Below are 19275 nucleotides of genomic sequence, written 5' to 3'. Positions count from 1 at the left end.
GATTAATTTGGCTATTAATGTTAGGCATTATTTCTGAATTTCATATATAGTTAAATGATTAAAAAATAAAGTTTTCACTTGAAATGTAAATTAACAAAAACATTTATATTACATCTTTTGTTTTCTTCTCTCATATAAAAGATACCACATATTAAGAGAAGTTATAAAATATATATTGCAACAACTAGAGACTAGAGTGAGAGAGAGAGAGGATCGCTAGGAAAATTTAGCTAGAGAAGGTGAAAGAGTGTAATAGAAGACCGATCATCAAGAAGAAAGGTACGATGAACATGTTCACGACTAACACGCAAATGAAATTATGCTTATTTGTTTATAATAGTTTTTGCTTAAATTTTGCTTAAATTTTTATTATTATTTTAGTTTAACAAATTATATTAGTTATTACATGAGATATTTTAGCTTAAAAAGTAAATAGTTGATGTGTGCGATATATTAACATTTAATGTGTGGAAAAATATTGGTAGCCTAATCAAAGAAACGTACTATTTGAATTACATGTCGTTGAAGATTGTGACTAGATATTTTGTCATGCATGTGTGTAAAAGCAAATCGGTATGATTCAGATAACATATAAAATATAAGCCACGCAATGCTGAGTCAAAACCTATATTTATTTTAAGAACATTTTGACTTGTACAACAAAACTACAATAAAGTAATTAACACTTTTTCTCTACTTTTTGAGGGACAACTCATTGTTAATTGTTATTGTTATACACTTTTTAAGGACAACTCATTGTCATTGTTGTAATTTTTAGCATTTTTCCCCTTTTTGCATGTAAATTAGAAAATCTGTTTAAAAAAAAAAAAAAAAAATCTAGTTAAACGTTTATTTAGTGGAAAATTTCAGATCAAAACGAAAATTCGATCAAATATAAACAAGAATAGAAATGACCAAATCTTATCTAATAGGTCAAAAATAGCAAAAAAATTACACCAAAAAAATCAAATCATGACTGACATTAGTTTCCTTTATCCTAAACTTAAATTCGAAAATACTAAAAAAAAAAAAAACAAGAAAGTCGTTTCTGGTTTTGGATAAATATAAAAGCAATTGTTTTTGGAAAGAAAAAATACATAATTCGTCAACAAGGACTTATATTTTCTCCAAATATTAAGGAAAGGAATTGTCTCCTAAGCCTTATCCACTACTATATATAAATACCGTAACGTCATCATCGCAGAAGTATATATATATATAATCTAAAAAGCAAAACGAGTTATTTCATTTCCTATCTCAATTAATTCCTAAATCATCGTAATTAACCAGTATTCTCTTTCTTTTCGTTTCTTCTCTTTTTTAAAAAATCTGTTCTTAGAAGATGACAATCTCTGTTGAGAACCCGATTTTTGGTAAGAATTTATTCCCACAATATTCTCAATAAAAACTATGGGATTACAGTATATTGGATTTAACAAAAAAAAAAAAAACGTAATTATCAAGATATTATTTTCCAGCTAAATCAACGATTTTCTAGGAAAACCATTATGAAAAAATAATTATGAATCTTTTTTGTATCTTCATTTCTAAATTCTGACAAGTTTTTTTTGTTTTCTTTTCAAAGTAGAGAAGGTTTCTGCATTCGAGAGGAAGAGTGAGGACAAGACAGGAGACTTGAAATTGGACGGAGGAGTTTTGATACCAAACATGGCCACCAAAGACGACGAAGCCTTTTTGGCACCTGACATGAATGCATTTGGCCGTCAGTTCAGGTTTCTTTTTCTTCTACGTATCTTTATATCCTAGTAGTAATATTTAAATTTAATTATTTCGAGTTTTCTCTTCTTTTTTTTTGTTGGCCGGATCTTATAGATCTTGACTTTATCAATAACGCTTACGTTGGTATTTTGGTCGCAGGGACTTCGATGCTGAGAGTGAGAGGCAGAAGAGGGTTGAAGAGTTTTATAGATTACAACACATTAACCAAACTGTCGACTTTGTAAGATTCTTAAAACCTCATTCGCGGGTTTATGCGTTTACTTAGTCATCTAATCAAAACTGATGTGATCCAAGTAAAGAATATGTGCATGTGTTATAATTTAGTATTGTGTATTTTTCAGGTGACAAAGATGAGGGCGGAATATGGTAAATTAGATAAGAAGGTGATGAGCATTTGGGAATGCTGTGAGCTTCTCAACGAGGTCGTGGACGAGAGTGATCCAGATCTTGACGAGCCTCAGATTCAGCACTTGCTTCAATCTGCTGAAGCCATCCGCAAGGATTACCCTAATGAGGATTGGCTTCATCTAACCGCTCTTATCCATGGTAATTTTGTTGTAACTTCTTACCAATATATAGTCATTTTTATTAATGAATTAATCTGGTTTTTTGTCAAGATTTTTTGCATTATGACATTAAAAAAATAAATGAATATGATATCTAGAAAACTAGAATGTAGATCGAAATCGGATCAGATTATGGGAAACTTATATATGGATTTATGAATTTTTCAGATCTTGGGAAGGTTATTACTCTTCCACAATTCGGAGGACTTCCTCAATGGGCTGTTGTTGGTAATTCACTTTAAAATTTTGTGATTATTTTTTTTACAATTCAGGTTATAATTTTATATGTGAAACTAATTATTGTTATTTTTCTCTCACAAAAAACTTGCAGGTGACACATTCCCTGTTGGGTGTGCGTTTGATGAATCTAACGTACACCACAAGGTAAATAATCAATACATTCTAATACATTCTAATACATTCTAATAACTGCTCAACTTTCAAATTTTGGTAAAATAATTGTACTCAAAATGAATTAGCTGACTTAAACAATTTCTCTTTGTGCAGTACTTTATGGAAAACCAAGATTTTCACAACAAAGCCTACAACACTAAAAATGGGATTTACTCTCAAAGATGTGGACTGAACAATGTCATGATGTCATGGGGCCATGACGACTACATGTACCTGGTAATTATGTGATTATTTTACTTTATATTGTATAGAATAATGACTTTTTTTAGAAATTTTGATCAATGTTGATTAGTGTAAAGGGAAAAATGATTTTCTATTTTTATATTAATATTTTCGTAGGTAGCTAAAGAAAACGGAAGTACATTGCCGTCCGCAGGACAGTTTATTATACGATACCATTCCTTTTATCGTAAGCACTTCAACAAAAAATATGATTTTATTAACATTTAAATTTATAAATAAGAATAAATCTTTATTTGAATTAATTTATTAACTAATTGCAGCATTGCACACGGCTAGAGAATACACCCATCTTATGAACGAGGAAGACAAGGAGAACCTCAAGTGGCTACACGTTTTCAAGTAATTAAGTTTTTTTGATGATTAAACATATTATCAAGTGATTTCATTATTTCTCCTAATATAATCTCTAAATTGCTATCTATATTAATTATTGTTATTACAGCAAGTACGACTTATACAGTAAGAGCAAAGTGCACATTGATGTGGAGAAGGTTAAGCCCTACTACATGTCTCTTATCAAGAAAGTGAGTATTATATTCATGTTCTGTACAAAAAAATATTAATATGAGAATAAATAGTATATAAATATATATATACACATATATGTTTATGAAATTTGCAACTTATGATCCTTTCTTCTGTTTTTCGTTTTACAGTATTTTCCGGAGAACTTGAGATGGTGAAAAAAAATTCCCATGCATGGATGATTTGTCGTTTGATTAATTCATTTATAAATATTTACACATTGTTGAGTTAATGTGAATCTATGGTAATTGTATTAATATTATATGCTCTTATGTTAATTATATTATTATCACAATCATCCCTCCTCTTTAATGCTAAAGAGTATGTGTATACGCTTTAATAATATAAGATCTTATATATAATCGAAAGTGTACAACTTGGTTAACGAGAGTAAATCCATGCTTAATACTTGTTGTAAAATAAACTGTAAAATGTACAATTTATCTTAAACTGTAAAATAAACAGAAGTTTACGAACAGTGATCATTTATCTAGTGGAGTGAATAATAACAGAGTGAATAATAGCACATATTAACAGAGTGAATAATAGCACATATAGGTGCAAAAAGATTCATCCACTATGAACAAGTGTGATTACTTTTATAGCTCATACACAAAGACAGAAAAGTTTTTAATTATAACAAAAAAAAAATTGTTAAATTTACATAGGTATAATGCAAAATAGAATGAATGGAACAAATATTTATATTTATTTATTTACATTATTTTTATTTTTTAAAAAAATACCGGTTTTATAACTTTGAAAGAGAGACCGTTACCGAGGATGAGTACAGGAACCATACATGGCGAGTTTTCATGGCAGAGGATAGACAGATAGAGTAAGGTTTAAAATTTATTTACAATATGAGGCATCCAACAAAACTAAAAGGGTAAAATCCTCAACTTATTTTACTCTTTCTAAGACATGGGACATCATTTGAAAACGCCAAACAAAAGCATATGTTGTAGTTCTTTTATGTTCAGTTCAGTGTCACTTTGTGATCTCTTTGGTGACTGGAGGAACATCAACCGTGCCATTGCAGTTGCCATCGTCCAGAAGAGCCGACATCAGTTTCTCTTTGTTATCAGAGACATCTTTTGGGCACAAGAAGCTTGGCTGGTTCGTCGAAGAGAGTAGCCTCGCCCACATCCTGTCTGTGATCACCACATGGTTCTGGGTCTCTGTTATTCTCTGCAACATCACAACCAATCGACATGATGATGATGATGATGCCATGACAACAATGGTATAGTGATGGTGATGAACGACAACATGATGATCATGGTGGTTTAACGATTCATTAGTTTAACCACTTGGACCCATCAAATTTAAAGCGGATTTATAACTCACATAGAAGGGAATGTAGGTTTGTCTTCCGTTCACTAGACCACTAATATAGCCAGTGTATCCAGCCATTGCACCGTGCACTGCACTCTGAGCCAGAAGTGTACAATAAACATTGTCTGACGCATTGCTAGGAACAGCTCGAATCATGTATGTTGGATCTGAAAGTAAGATGAGACAAATGCGCTAAGATTAGGGAACAAGAAACTCATGGTGGAGAGAGTGGAAGGGATAAGAATTGTACCAATGTACTTGAGGTTCATCACCATCTTCTTATTAAAATGATCCTACGTATAAGTTAAACGAAATTTAACACATGATAAGTTTAGTCTGATTTTACTATCAAACAATGTTTGTGGCTTTCTCTGTAATTTCTGGTTTACCTTGATGCTCTGTGACAGCCAAAGACCAACATCTTTCAGAAGTTTATTACCAGATGCATCCTTGAGTGTTTCCATGCTCTTCGACATTAGATCTTGTCCTGCACCTTCTGCAATCACAATCACCATGTGACCGCTCTCCTTGAGCCGTTTCTCTATGTACTCAAACAATCCGCCTTCTCCTTCTAGGTAAAATGGTGACTCCGGAATCAAACAACAGTCCACATCTCTACTTGCTAGAGTAGCGTACATCGCTATGAACCCTGTTAAAGCAGTTCATGCACTTGTGAAATAATATGATAAAAGAGCTTGATAAGGCAAACAAAGATAAAGCAGAAGAGTAGATTACTCACCGCTGTAGCGACCCATAAGCTTGACAACGCCAATACCATTCTCTATACTCTCGGCTTCCACATGTGCTGCGTTAATAGCTCGTTGAGCCTCTTCTACAGCTGTGTCAAACCCAAAAGATTTGTCTATCACCTGCACAGAACAAAGGTGAATTTTCTCAATATCTTCACATAGAAAATACAGCTTTTCTCTAGAGATGAAACAAAGAGAGGGCTACATACAGGTATGTCATTATCGATTGTTTTCGGGATTCCAATGACTGCAACTTTCAGTCCACGTCGTCTTATTTCCTACATAGGTACCATCACAAGATCAGCAAATTCTGAGACTTTACAAATTTGAAAGATGAGAATGGAATTTACCTCAAATATAACTGATGCTCCTCGCTGTGTTCCATCTCCTCCTATAATGTAAACCTGAATGATGAAAAAGACTACATGAACAATGAGTTTATATGTACTTTTAGAAAGAGACACTTTAATATAGGTAGTGTGTTATCGAAACCTGATTGATTCCTCGATCTTGAATGCTGTCAACTATCTTTGTGGTATCGTGACCCCCTCGTGAGGTCCCAAGGATAGTACCTCCGCGCTTATGGATATCATTTACAACTTTAGAGTCTAAGGAGACAGTATTCTTAGCATAAAAGCCTCTATATCCTCCCTGAAAAAAGGACTCAAGGATGAGAAAATGAAACAAACAAAGACCGTATTTGTTTAGGTATATGCAAGAGATTACAATCACAAAAGCTTACATCTATTCCCAGTATTCTCTTCACTCCATACATGTAAGATAGACTGCTCACTATTTCTCTAATCACGGTATTAAGGCCGGGACAAAGACCCCCACAGGTAACTATGCAAGCATGCACTTCATCAGATTCAAAGTACACCTGCAGAGAACTAAGTCAACAACAGATCCTATTTAAATGGACTAATGAACAATGAAGCAATCTGAGAAAAGGAAAAACCTTTTGACGTGGCCCGGCTCGTCTAAAATGAATTCCCCTTGGTCCATCCTTATGAACAACAATCTAAAACAACAAGGAGAAGAGCCAATAAAAGAAACATGAATTCTAAACTCTCAGGGAGCCATGGATATTATAGAAAGCTTCAAACCAAATATATGTATATACCTTTTGAGGAACACTGTCATCAGCATCAACAAAGTATTGCCTGAAAATTTCCAAAAACGAAAACCCATTTAATAACTGGGAAGCTAATGATTCAATCACCATAGGAACCATAGTCAGCTAAACATCGGTGAAAAGGACTTACTTTACCACAGAGTATGCTGGATTGTCTTGCAATGGATTAGGATAAGTCTGCAATAATATAAAACCCAAAAGAACCTTAATCAAACTTAACCATCATTATTGAGTCACATTCATAATCCTTGGAACCCAACTACCAAACTTAACCATCCCTCCTTTTTTCCTATTAGGCTATCTTATACTAATTCAGAGTATGGGGAAATTCATTTCATCTATCTCAAGTTCCAAAAACAAAAGTAAACAGTTATCAGCTGAAGTTGATACACAGAGACATGCACAAAAACCCACCAATATATCTAAATCAAAGTTTCAACCTTTTGCAACCGTAAAGCTCAAAATCAAGAGATGGGAGAAGTAATAACATACAGGAAGACCAGGAAGGTAATCAGAGAGATGAGGAACGTCTTGTAGAACATAACCACAAGAACCTTCGACGATCTTCGGTTTGCTGCTCTCCACAGTACTCATCACGAAACAACAATCTTCAGGGGAAAAGTCTAATACTTTAATAAAAATGGGATTTTTTTTTTTTTTTTTTTGGGTTCTCGTATGAGAGACTTTGAACTCGTCAACGAGACAAATCGAATACGAAATCAGAAAGACAGAAACTGCGATTAGAAAATGAAAAATTAGAAAGATGGAATCAAATCCGTAGATCAAAGACAAGGCGACCCTTTTTTATAGGATTAGAGAATTCTTGACCATTAGAGTAGTCGCTTGGTTAAACAAATCAAAATCCAGATAGAGAGAAAGAGAGCTGAAACCATTAAAGGGATGTACGGAAATGGTGGTTTTGGTGGAGAGATTTTATTATTCCATCAAACATGTGGCGCCGTTAACGAAAATAAGAATATAGTAATAACTAATACGTATATGAGTGAGTACTTGACAGTACTAACGACGACGACGACGACGACGACTAGTCTCTAATCGAGTACTTGGAAAGAAAGGTCGATGATTACTTTTTCTAGAAAAGACTATTACTTTTTTATTTATTTATTGTTTTCTAGTATTTTCGTTACCCTTTATTTGATTTTTCTTTCCAACTTTTGTGACTTGGTTGTCAAGTCGAAGGTCAAAGTCATGATGAGTATAATGCGGTCCGGTTTGATTTTTCTTCGTTTTAATCTCGGTTTGATATTTTTGTGTTGGTGGTGATTACTAGTACATTAACCGATCCGTTTTTTTTTTTTAATTTAAAAATTAGGAAACACAAACAAGACAACACAACCATGGTGATGATTAAGATATCCCCTTTATTACAATGCATTTTCTATTTGCTTCTTATTTGCTCTTTTAATCTTTCTATATCAATCCTATCCTCTAATATAAAGATAACTTAATCAGTAATTCAAAATCTTTATTCAAACGCAATTCGCAATTCTTTTTTTTTGAAAAAAAAAAAAAATATATGGGATCAAGATGAAAGAGTGAACGTTATGTTATTTACGTGAGGTCAGAGAAATAAATAAGGTATAACTATATGGGAATTAATAAATTTGATAGGACAAATCAGAGCAAAGCGTTATCCATAGGTCACAGCTTGCACGTAAGTAGTACACCTATACATTATCGTTCGTTCGTTATCCTTTTATTTCTCTTACTACAAATAAACCGTATCTCTTCTCTTATCTACAAACAATTATGTAATCACCTCTCTATATCTATCTATATATATATAACAACAGAACACACCTTAATCAAACAAAACAAAAAAAACTAAAACAGAACACAAACATCTCGCCAAGAACTCTCTGTTCTGTTCTTATTGTTCAAGAAAACTTTTCTCTTGTTTTTCGTTTTGGTTAAGACTGAAAGAGCAGATCAGAAACCAAACATAAATTGACAAAAGAAAAAGAAAAAAAGAATGAATGTTTACGATGGTATGATGATTTCGACAACAGAAGAAGAAGGTGGTGTTGTTGGAGTTTCAGGATCCTCATCCTCTATATCCATGTGTTCATTTGATTTAACAGAGGATGCTTCTTCTTCAAATGGGGCTTTTGACGATCTATCTGACCTCATCTCTCAGCTCCCTATCATGTAATGGCTCTCTTTAATCTCGTCCTCAAATTGTTTCAGTTTCTGTTTATGTTTCGAATTTGAAATACCATCCATAAGTAATAATAATATATCGAGAGAATCATCTCCATGTGCTTCTTCACTTTGTTTGATGTTTATTTCTACTGACACGGAAAATATTAACAATTTGTATTCTTATCGTGTTTTTTTTTCAGACACGTCAAGAAAGGAGGACTTTCAAAGTATTATGAAGGCAAATCTGAGTCATTCACATCTCTAGCAAATGTCACAAGCCTACAGGATCTCGTGAAGAAGAGAGGATCAAGAATGAATTCAAGCTGCAAAAGGGATTATTTCTATGGACCAAAGGCCACAATCTCCATGAAAGCCACAAGACCATCCTCAAGCCATTCCAATTCAAGATTTAACTTTTAAAACCATTTCATAATTCACCAAAATCAGTTCAATGACATGACAAAAACAAACTTTCTGGGTTCAGTTTAACATTGTATTTCATTTGTATACAAGTTTCCCAAGCTAAATGAGAAATGCGAGAAATTTTGGGCTAAAGAACGCCTTTTCACTAATTGTGCGGAAAATTGTCAAAATGGATTAAAACCTTTCATCTTTTGAGTAGTTTAATTGTGATGTGATGCATCAAATCTTGTAAACAGGGGTGATTCCAAGAAGGTGGAAGCATTTCCGCATGACTATAGCCGTTGCTTCACAAAGTAATAGACGGCTCGTCTCCTCTGGTGAACCATTTACCTGTAAAAGTTCATGTTTTAAGTGAGACCATCGACTGGTGGTTGATTGATTATGCAGCTACAGTCCAATATCAACATATCAAATAAAAAACATGGAATGTTGGGAATCCACACCTGACAATTGGAGTAGAATCTGGTGTAGTAGTCAGATAAACTGTAGAGGTACTCGCACAGTACGCTCGGTAACAAGTTGGTGCAAGCTTCCTCAACCGTCTGCAGATCGTTCACACATGTGTTACGCAACATCACGTTACCAAGATAAGGAAGTCAAATATGAAAGTAGTATCTAATGAGCATGTGTTACCTCAGCAAATCGAAGCAAATGAAGCCCCAGTGCTCGCTCATCTGGATGATCCAACACTAGCTTTCCTGTCTGCAATGTAGCAGATATTGAAACATAAGAATAACTCTTCATCGTACTGCGTAGGGTAGGAACTAATAATGGTCTACGTAGGTGTACGCCGATCCATTTATTATGATAATGTGAAAAATAGCACAAACTATAGCACTGGCATGGAGTTAACAGTTGTAACACTTCTGGAAATTGTTTAAGCTTTCAAATTAAATAGGTTTTAATGTAGCACTTCCTTAATAGAGACACTGGTTCAGGTTCAGCCAAGTCGAGCAACGAATAAAATTAAGTGATTTATGTTCGTGCGGCTAAAAATACCTTTTTCAGCTCATCTATATCTTTGCCAGACTTTCTGATGATTGAACAGATCCGAGCATGGGCGTAAAGAAGGTAAACGGCTGTATTTCCCTGCTCATGACATATGATCAGTAAGCATGTGTAGATGACTGCTATGCAAATATGTAAGATGGTAAATTCCAGTACCTTGTCATTAAGCATTTGATCAAAGCTGAAAGTATAATTTGTCAATCTGTTGTTCTTCAGGTCAGCATACCTTGGAAAAACAAACAAAACCCAAAGTTAGCTTGTAGCATGAAAATAAAATAATGCCAACTGTCGAGCAGAACACTCATCAAATCCGTGCAAATTTAATTACAAGAAGTCACCGAAAGCCAGAAGATACTGACTGAATTTACTATCATCAGCAGTAGTATAGAGATGATACTTACTTCACCGCACCATAGCCAATTGCCTCAGCTGTTTGGTCCAGTTCCTCGGGTGTCCATTCTTTGTCCTTACCTAAACAGAGAACCAACATATAAGGGATGGTTATACCAAATAATAACTGAATACGTGAACAATATAACAATTCAAAACGTAGAGAGTGCTGACACAAAGTAGGTACCGTGCTCAACAAGGGCAATTTTACTGCGAGTCTTAGCCTCATCTAGCAAATCAACTAGGCGGACTACATCTGTTGCCCGAGTTCTAAATCGCTTGCCATCTTCCCCAAGGACGAGACCAAAACCAACATGGTTAACTCTAGGGTAAGTTTCATCATTGTCTGGAAGCCAACCTGCTTTTCTGGCAGCCTGATTCAGAGTAACATGAAAACCACAGTTACGACTGACAGTTTCGATGAAGATATAACATTTCACAAGACGTCAAAAAAAATAAGCATTCATCAAACCTACTTTGAAGAACATATTAAAGTGCTGCTGCTGGCCAACATCGGTCACATATATAATCCACTCAGCTTTCTCTTCATTGAGCCGGTACCTGAGCCAAGTAGAATTTAGCACCAGCAGACAATTCATTCAACAACAGCAAGTTCAGATCAAGCCACACACTCCAGCAAATACAAACACGGAAGTCATAATGGATGTATTTTCAAAAGATTGCTACTAAAGTCAGGATTTCATGGAACAATTAAAGACAACTCACCAAAGAGCAGTCAGATCTGTAGAGGCATAGTTAAAACCACCATCACTCTTAACAATCATAAGTGGGATGTTAAAACCTTCAAGGAAAATCACACGAGCACCTTCGCTTTCTTCTACCAACCCCTTGGTATTCAATTCTTCAATTACTTTAGAAATATAAGGGTTGTAAAAGCTTTCTCCCTGTCATGAATTAATCGATGTATGTTTCATTTACCCACTAATGTATCTCTGTTTCCAATTTATCTCAAATAGTATAGTATAGGTCCAGCTATATCTTTACCTTTTCTTCAAGCTCAACTCGAAGGCGTTGATAAACCATGGCAAACTCAGTTCGGCTGATGTCACAAATCTTAGTCCAAGCCTTACGGTATAAAGGATCTCCACCCTGCACCGAAGAAACAAAAAAAGATAGACGAGTGGGTAATTTAGATCTTGCAACCAAAGGCAGCTGCAAATTGAGGCACTGCGAAAGAAAAATGCATCAATGATTTAGCTTAGGAGAATTGCTGTTTACCTGTAAACGAACCACAGCCTGTTGTGCTTTTTCCTTAAATTCCTCATCCAGATCAAATTTATGCTTTGATGCCTTGTAGAACACCTATCAAACGACATTGAGATTAGAAACTAAATTGCTTCGGATCTTCACACACAGCATATAAACCAATATTGCTACATAATAAAAACTGTAAAGCTTGTGAGGCCATAACAAAATCAGTAAAGCTTGAGAAGCCAGATGATGTAAAGCAGCTGACCTGAAGATCTCCAATTGCTGTCTCGGTCACACTATCTGTATCAGGAAATTTCTCAAAGAGGTACTCAATCAGCATGCCAAACTGCAGAATAAAATCAGCGTTTATTCTTTGATACATATTGGAATACAACAATAAAATAATTCAAGGTTAAAAAATCATGTGAAGAGCAGAAAAGTAGTTACCTGTGTTCCCCAGTCACCAACATGGTTTCTGCGTAGAACTTCAACCTTTGAGTACTCGAGCATGCGAGCTATCGTGTCACCGATGATAGTTGATCTTAGGTGACCAACATGCATTTCTTTCGCAATGTTGGGAGAGGAAAAATCAACTACAGCTCTCTTAACCGGAAGAGAAGGTGCCCATGTGTCAACTCCATCGATAAGCATATTTTCAATACTCTGCGGGTAAATTAGAAAACAATTAAAATAAACATACATTATTTCTGTGAGCACTAGAAATGACAATACAAATACAGCATAAGCACCTTAGCCATCCACTTAGGTGATAGTACAACATTAATAAATCCAGGTCCAGCTACAGAGCATGATTCCACCATCTCAGAAGTAGGGAGACTCTTAACAAGGGCCTACGTGAAAAAGGAAATAGAATAAGAGTTAAACGTATCTGCTTGAGGACATACAGCATACAAAACGCCATGAATTTATAAAGACCAAACCAACCTGTCCAACAGCTGGAGGACCCTTGAACTGAGTACCCTTTCCTTTAATTATGGACCACAGACCCATCGCATTGTTGCTGCAGACAACAATTTTGATGAAAAAAAAGAACTAATTCAGCAAACAGAAAAGAGCTTAACTGAAACTATAATTTCAATGAATTAAATGAAAGAGAGAGAGGACCATTGGTAATCTCCAAATTTTCCAGGAGCGGAGGCAGCCACCAAAGGTTCAACACTAGGTTCATCAGGAACTGTTAATTTGAGAGACACATCAAATAGCTTTGCGAGTTGGCGTTTAAGATTCCCGGTACATTCTTCATTCTGTCATCAGCAGCACTCAACAAAATTAGTCACGAAAAACAGGGAAAGTTATATATTGTTAAGACTTTCTCTTTTGGATTAAAGCAAAAAAAAAAAAAAAAACAAATGGTGACTTACTACAGCTGCCATGGTTGCCAAGGACTTAGCTCTGGTTGCGAAAGCAAATCTCCAAGCCGTTACTCTCAATTTTCCTGTCTAGGTTACAAAACCACAATAGCGAAATCAGTACACGCAAAAAATAGCAAGAGAACAATGAAAACTTTGATTGTAAATTGCTACACTCTTCAATTGGAGTTCCATCAACAGCACTATAAACGTACACTTACCATCTTCAGCGTTTTCGATATTAAAAAACACTATAAGCAGGACAACAATTACAAGATGCTAAATAACAACAATTATAATCTTCAACAAATATTGCAATAGAAAAGTTAAACATATGACCTAAAAAAAACTTAAGAAGCAAATGGGGGAATGTAACAGATAACCACAAGTAGAGATAACGAGAGACAAAATCGGGAGATGAGAGCTCAGGATAAATGATTTTACCAGTCTGAGAAGACGAAGAGAAGTGATGGTGAGAACGAGAATAACGATTGAAGGAGAAGAGAGAAGACGGCGGTGGCGTTGCTGTAACCGGAAAAAGGGTTAGACTTATTGCCATTGCTCTCTTCTCTTCACTCTTTTTAATCTCCAAACCTTTTTTTCCTTTTTTATTTTTTATTTTATTTATTTACTTTATCCTTTTTATTAGTATTAAGGAAATATTTGGCGTTGGGCCGAAAATATAATAGGCCCAGTAGTATGCAATTAGGATAGACCCGAATAAAAAAAGGTTGATCAGTATGCTATGCTATATTCTCCTATGGTTGTGTGTGTCTACGTGGAGATTTTGTTAAGAAACCAAGTTTCTCCCACTAAATTCTTTTGCACCATCAGAGGCTTCAGAGCAAAGCTTAATCTCATGTAAGCAAATCTTATGAAATAATTTCCTACGTTTAGCTTCAAGGGATAGTCTGAAAAAAAAAAATTTGTAGGCCCAGTATGCAATCTGAAACCAACCTTTATTATATTTCTGAAATCTTTCTACACACTGATACGTCTTCTTCATATAGAAGAACTTGTGACAATCGACATCTCAAAGCTCCGAGATTATGAGAACATGAATAATGATTATAGCTTCATAAATACTAAAACTCCTAATTTTATCCTCCGTAGGAGTTGTATTAAACGACTACTTAAAGAGTTTCATTTGTTGTCCCTGTATTAAGAGAAAACAAGAAGAGGACTATCGTGAGAAAAAGCCTATAACAACAATAATGAACGGTCTAATTGGTTTAAAGAGTTGACTTAATAATGGTACCTTTTAACAAAAGAGTCATCTTCAGTGTTTATTACAATCTTTTCACCTGCCTCCAGATAAGATGGTACCTGTGGAACTCAAGGTGGAACCGAGAGTTACTTTGGTACTTAGATGAACCAGACTAGCTCCTGATCGCATGACGTTTGAAGATCAACTAATAATAATACTAATAGCTGCAACTTACCTGTATAGTGGAACCATTATCCAGGAGAGCTCTCTTATACCTGCATATTAAGAAACAAGGCGTTTTTGTCAAGATTGATTCATGGTGTTGAAGAAACAAAAATGGTACATCTGCGAATCAACAATATGTTATAGAGAAATCGAATTCCTGATCTTTTTTTTTCTTTTTATAAGGACATACCGAGGAGCTGATGTTAGGCCTTTCATGGGAAGTTGTGTTTCTACCACTGTGCATGTGATATGCTTAGGGATAGATGCAGATAAAGCTCTTCCATCATACAGCTGCAACTGAACTTTCATTTCCTCTGCAATCACGAGGAATGAAAGGACAAAGAGTTACACAGCAGATACGTTATTATTTTTAGCACAAGCACAAATCATTCAGCAAAAACAACAGAACTGGGTTTCATCATCAAACAATGACTGCTTTGCACTCAGATTATTTAGATTGTTGTTTAGAAAACCATCAACAAAGGATTCAAAAAGCAACATGCACTATGAATGACGTCACCGTGCTACCAACCTTTTAAATATACAGCAGCTTTGCCAAATACGTCCAATGGCACTTCAACTTGCTCAAACGTATTAGGCCTGTTTGTTATACATAGTTCAAGAAATAATCTTTAGTAACTCAAGGTCCAACAGAATGTTTAAGTTGATATAAAATAGGTAAGGAAACTACACACAAAATGGACTCACTCGATCAGATATGCAGTATCACCCTCTGTATATAAACACGTGAAAGATTTCTCCTCAACAAAAACCTCTGCAGTAAATGATACAATCAATCAATATCACAGTAAAATAACTGACCTATCCTACAATGCTAATAACAAAATAGTTAGAAACACCCAAAAGAACAACTTTTAGGTAAAGCCGTAAAGGATTTATTTACACTAAGCTACGAATGCTATGGAAGAAGCAACATACTCTCAACCGACTCCTCAGATCCAAAGCGCAAGTTAAGCTTATTCCCACTGTCAACATCACGAAGCTCAACCTGTTTCCCACAAAGAAGAGAGACGCAAATGTTGAGGCTAAGAGACCGAATATTAACAGAAAATAAGATCAAAACATTGGACTGTTGATTGCATAAAACAAGTAAAGTACTATAGACTATAACAGAAGATGACCCTTGTTAAACAAATATGGTCATGCTCTGCACGAATCAAATCCTAACCCACGTGCCTAATCATTAAATCAGATTGACATGTCCTAAGTTGGTGCTCTCACAGAGAATATGATAAATTGACATTTCGAGTAGTTAACTGGTGAAGAGTTTCATACCTGTATGGAAGCTCCTCCTCTACCTTGTTGTTTATGCTCTGCTTCTACAACCTACCGCATCAAAAAGGATAATTACTGTTTCTCAACACTTGGAACTAAAAAAAAACTGAGGATAGAAAGCAAATGTCCAAATGACTAACCCGAAAAGTACGTCCTGAAGGTGGCCACGTTCCATCAAACTGAGTTTAATCAGCATATAACCACCCAAAACGATCAGATGTATAATCAAAAGGAGAAAACTTCAAAAACAAACCTGTCCGTTCAATTACATTCCCTGCCCTTAGCTGAAATTAAAAACCCAAAAGACATCAGAGTGAGAACATGGACGCTAACAACATGCTCGACGCAATTACAAATTGACAGAAACTCGTATCAACTCAAAAACAGTTCAATTTGTCTAATATAAAACACTTCTCGAAGAACAAACAAATCCAGAGGTGCTAATTTATTCGCTAATCAAAATGAGCAGGAACTTTAAACTTCGCAATCAAAATTTACCTGAATCGCGTTAACCTTAACACCTCGGCGTTGCAGAGCAGACCACGGAGAGTGAAGCAGAGACGTTTCTCGGCAGCATCCACCGGCGGCGTATGGGGATGATGACAATGACCGGCTCAAAGAATACAGTGACCTCCTAGTCGTTAGTGCTCCGGGATAAGTGGCATCAGAGAAGGATAAGAGAGATCGAAAGATTGAGATTCTCTTGAAATGGTAAAGCCCTCTCATCTCCGTTTAACTCAGCAATCGGGAAAACTGATGATTCTCGCTAAAACTATAAAAATGAAGGCGGCGTCGCGATATGAAAAAACGACGTCGTTTGAATGTCCTGATGTCTCGTAATGACGCCCGTTAAGACAGAACTAGTGATTACGGCGTCGTTTCAATGTTGCTGTCTGATGAATATATTACTCGTATTGACGCCGTTAAGAGAAATAGCGGCTACGGCGTTGTTACTCCGGCGCTAATGGGGACGTTTGACGGACAAGGCCTGCTTGATCTAGTGGGCCTTAAAAGTAGCCCATTACAATCACTTTTTTTACGTTATTTACTCACACACTCGAATGTTTTTTTTCTATTGTAACCCCATAAAAATTTATTTTGTCAATTACAACCCTTCATCTACACTTATTCAATACTTTAGAGATGAAATCATGAAAAACAAAACGAATGAAAGCAATTGCAATTATGATCAAGATTGATATTAGAAATCAACACCTAGTTACAATTTCCTTTTGGTAAATATTATACTTTTCTTAGAAGATGTCATGATTATAAAGCTTACAAGTTGTCTGCTTGTTTGTCCCACACCCCACTATAATGCTTTGAGATTAAGATTTTAACTAGTTTAATCTCTTATTTAATCACCAAAACTATAGAAAATAATACTATACCACGAACAACAACTTACGATTTGTCAAACTCCAATTTTTTTTCCTAAAACGATTTTGTCAAAGCTGCACTGCAATTAAACAAAAAGAAGTGATAGAAATAATTTATTGATATTTGGACGTGGAAAATCTTAGAACATTACATAAGCGCAAAAAAAAAAAAATCAAGAATATGATTTTCATAAAATTAGAAAGACAAAACAAATTTGTTTAGAAGAGAAACCCAAAGGCCAAAGTGGCAACAGAGGCGAAGAAAGCAGGGATGGACAAGGAAGCGTCCGAAGTAGGACTCGGGGCAGGAGCCTCCACCGCGGCAACCTGTTGCATGGCTGACAAAGCCATCGTCGCCACCAAAACCGCCACAAAGAGTCTCATCTTCATTGCCTCCATTGGTTTCTCTTTAAGTGATTCTTTACTTTAGAAATCACGAAGAGATTTTATGTTTAGTACTGTTTTGTGGTGTGTTATGATATGTTATGAATTGTGGGTTATATATACACATGGATGCATGTAATGCCAACTCTGTAATTATCACTTTACAGTTTTATTAACACCAACACAATTATTCAGTTTGCGAATTCTTTGTATTTGGTAAAGCAAAACACTTTATTGTCACATGAACCTCTGTAAAGCCAACTGAGATCTCTTTAGTTGAAAAAAAGAAAGAAAAATAGACAGTTGGAAAGAATAGTACTGCAGCCGAATTAAGTTGTGATACTTGGAGATATGGATATTAATATGTTGGTTCAAAGATTATATACAGTTCAAAAGGTAGTATTTTTCAATTCTTTAGAAAAATTAAAGAGTGGAAGAAATAGGAAACGGTTTGTTTTTTTCTGTGACAGTGAATAGAGTATAGATAAGAGAAGCAATGAGCTGTTTGGTTGGTTGTTTCTTTATAGGCAAAGAATATGTAATTTGATTGATGGTTCCATGTGCTCTCACCTGGTATGTAATTGGCTCAATCGCTTTCTCCCCCAATTATTGCTCAAAAATTCGATACACACAAATAACCTAAAAATGTGAGTCTTCATATTATTAAAGATCTATTAAGAGGAATAAGGTGTATTTATGATTTTGTAACTCTACATCAGAATTTTGAAAGTATCTGTTATTCTTATAATTAATTTTACATAAACTTCCACTACATTTCTCTGATTAGCGGATTAATCAGCAGGTACAGGCTGATGTTATTGCCTATATTATATATACAAGACTCTGACTGAAACCGTAGGAGATGAAAACAATGAGGAACCATGAAGTATCCGATTTACACTAGTATTACCAAGCTTCTTTCTTGGAAGCCAAGAAAACCAAAAAACTCACCAAACCTAGATATCCAATAAAGCTGGTTTATGAACAAACACCGTTCTTGATCTTTAGAGCTAATTACATCAGACACAGAGTCGTAAAGATCCAAAACCAGAGTTGTTTACTCTCAAACCCACAAACTCTCTTGGTCTCTGATCAATTTCCCACAGAAGATATGAACATCACAAAACAAATCGGATGCAACTTCAAGTCTTAACATTTCGAGGTAAAATCGATTCAACAATATTTCAAGACTTCAAGTGCAGATTAAACTCACATTTATGGTCTACAATCATCAAGGACTAGACTTAAAACAAACCCAAATCTAGACAATATACACCAAATCCAAAACTACATAGTATATACATCAAACACAGAGAGAAAACAGAGTAACTCAAAGAAGAGAACATGATCGAGTTTGGTTTTGATCACTCAAAGTGCAGATGAAAGTGATGCTGATGTCTAGCGATGGAAGATGAAGAGGAGCCATTAACAAAAGCGTGATTCCCATCGTCATCGTCGGGTTCAGGATAGAGCAAACCTGGATGAGGAAGACAGAGAAAAGTCAAGAA

At 35.2% G+C, this 19275-nt stretch overlaps 6 protein-coding genes across 8 annotated transcripts; 2 read left to right on the top strand and 4 right to left on the bottom strand.

The window, feature by feature from the left end:
• Positions 1212–3873, top strand: LOC104722330 (inositol oxygenase 4). 2 transcript variants are annotated; one of them, XM_010440479.2, is made up of 11 exons: positions 1212–1373; positions 1589–1733; positions 1879–1960; positions 2082–2286; positions 2475–2534; positions 2638–2690; positions 2814–2936; positions 3060–3129; positions 3224–3302; positions 3406–3487; positions 3620–3873. In XM_010440479.2, the coding sequence occupies exons 1-11, from the start codon at positions 1343–1345 to the stop codon at positions 3644–3646; spliced, it is 957 nt and encodes a 318-aa protein (XP_010438781.1). In that variant the 5' UTR covers positions 1212–1342; the 3' UTR covers positions 3647–3873. The 2 variants fall into 2 exon arrangements, with proteins under 2 accessions (XP_010438781.1, XP_010438780.1); XM_010440478.1 differs by having other exon boundaries at positions 1586–1733.
• Positions 4210–7778, bottom strand: LOC104722328 (ATP-dependent 6-phosphofructokinase 3). The gene is made up of 13 exons (XM_010440475.2): positions 7203–7778; positions 6841–6887; positions 6699–6738; positions 6534–6596; positions 6318–6455; positions 6068–6226; positions 5926–5979; positions 5785–5853; positions 5566–5695; positions 5216–5475; positions 5077–5119; positions 4839–4993; positions 4210–4679 (listed from the first exon to the last, which is right to left on the bottom strand). The coding sequence occupies exons 1-13, from the start codon at positions 7302–7304 to the stop codon at positions 4479–4481; spliced, it is 1461 nt and encodes a 486-aa protein (XP_010438777.1). The 5' UTR covers positions 7305–7778; the 3' UTR covers positions 4210–4478.
• On the top strand, positions 8521–9362 carry LOC104722326. Its single transcript, XM_010440472.2, has 2 exons — positions 8521–8879; positions 9074–9362. Exons 1-2 carry the CDS (start codon positions 8704–8706, stop codon positions 9291–9293), a joined length of 396 nt encoding a protein of 131 aa, XP_010438774.1. The 5' UTR covers positions 8521–8703; the 3' UTR covers positions 9294–9362.
• LOC104722327 (arginine--tRNA ligase, chloroplastic/mitochondrial) lies at positions 9282–13874 on the bottom strand. 2 transcript variants are annotated; one of them, XM_010440473.2, is made up of 18 exons: positions 13721–13874; positions 13289–13362; positions 13032–13171; positions 12852–12927; positions 12656–12757; positions 12354–12569; positions 12172–12252; positions 11934–12017; positions 11700–11804; positions 11421–11599; positions 11171–11255; positions 10882–11068; positions 10706–10775; positions 10461–10530; positions 10296–10385; positions 9930–9998; positions 9740–9838; positions 9282–9626 (listed from the first exon to the last, which is right to left on the bottom strand). In XM_010440473.2, the coding sequence occupies exons 1-18, from the start codon at positions 13833–13835 to the stop codon at positions 9516–9518; spliced, it is 1953 nt and encodes a 650-aa protein (XP_010438775.1). In that variant the 5' UTR covers positions 13836–13874; the 3' UTR covers positions 9282–9515. The 2 variants fall into 2 exon arrangements, with proteins under 2 accessions (XP_010438775.1, XP_010438776.1); XM_010440474.2 differs by having other exon boundaries at positions 13289–13366; positions 13721–13819.
• Positions 14217–16822, bottom strand: LOC104722324 (elongation factor P). Its single transcript, XM_010440470.2, has 11 exons — positions 16503–16822; positions 16258–16288; positions 16145–16158; positions 16005–16055; positions 15648–15717; positions 15417–15483; positions 15241–15308; positions 14899–15022; positions 14719–14758; positions 14535–14602; positions 14217–14432 (listed from the first exon to the last, which is right to left on the bottom strand). Exons 1-11 carry the CDS (start codon positions 16728–16730, stop codon positions 14420–14422), a joined length of 774 nt encoding a protein of 257 aa, XP_010438772.1. The 5' UTR covers positions 16731–16822; the 3' UTR covers positions 14217–14419.
• Positions 17470–17960, bottom strand: LOC109127174 (arabinogalactan peptide 13). The gene has a single exon (XM_019231578.1). It carries the CDS (start codon positions 17780–17782, stop codon positions 17603–17605), a length of 180 nt encoding a protein of 59 aa, XP_019087123.1. The 5' UTR covers positions 17783–17960; the 3' UTR covers positions 17470–17602.

This window comes from Camelina sativa, chromosome 11 (genome assembly GCF_000633955.1).
Source record: "Camelina sativa cultivar DH55 chromosome 11, Cs, whole genome shotgun sequence".
Lineage (NCBI taxonomy): Eukaryota > Viridiplantae > Streptophyta > Magnoliopsida > Brassicales > Brassicaceae > Camelina > Camelina sativa.
The sequence above is the reverse complement of the archived record's forward strand: the minus strand, read 5'-3'. Positions and strand labels throughout refer to the sequence as shown.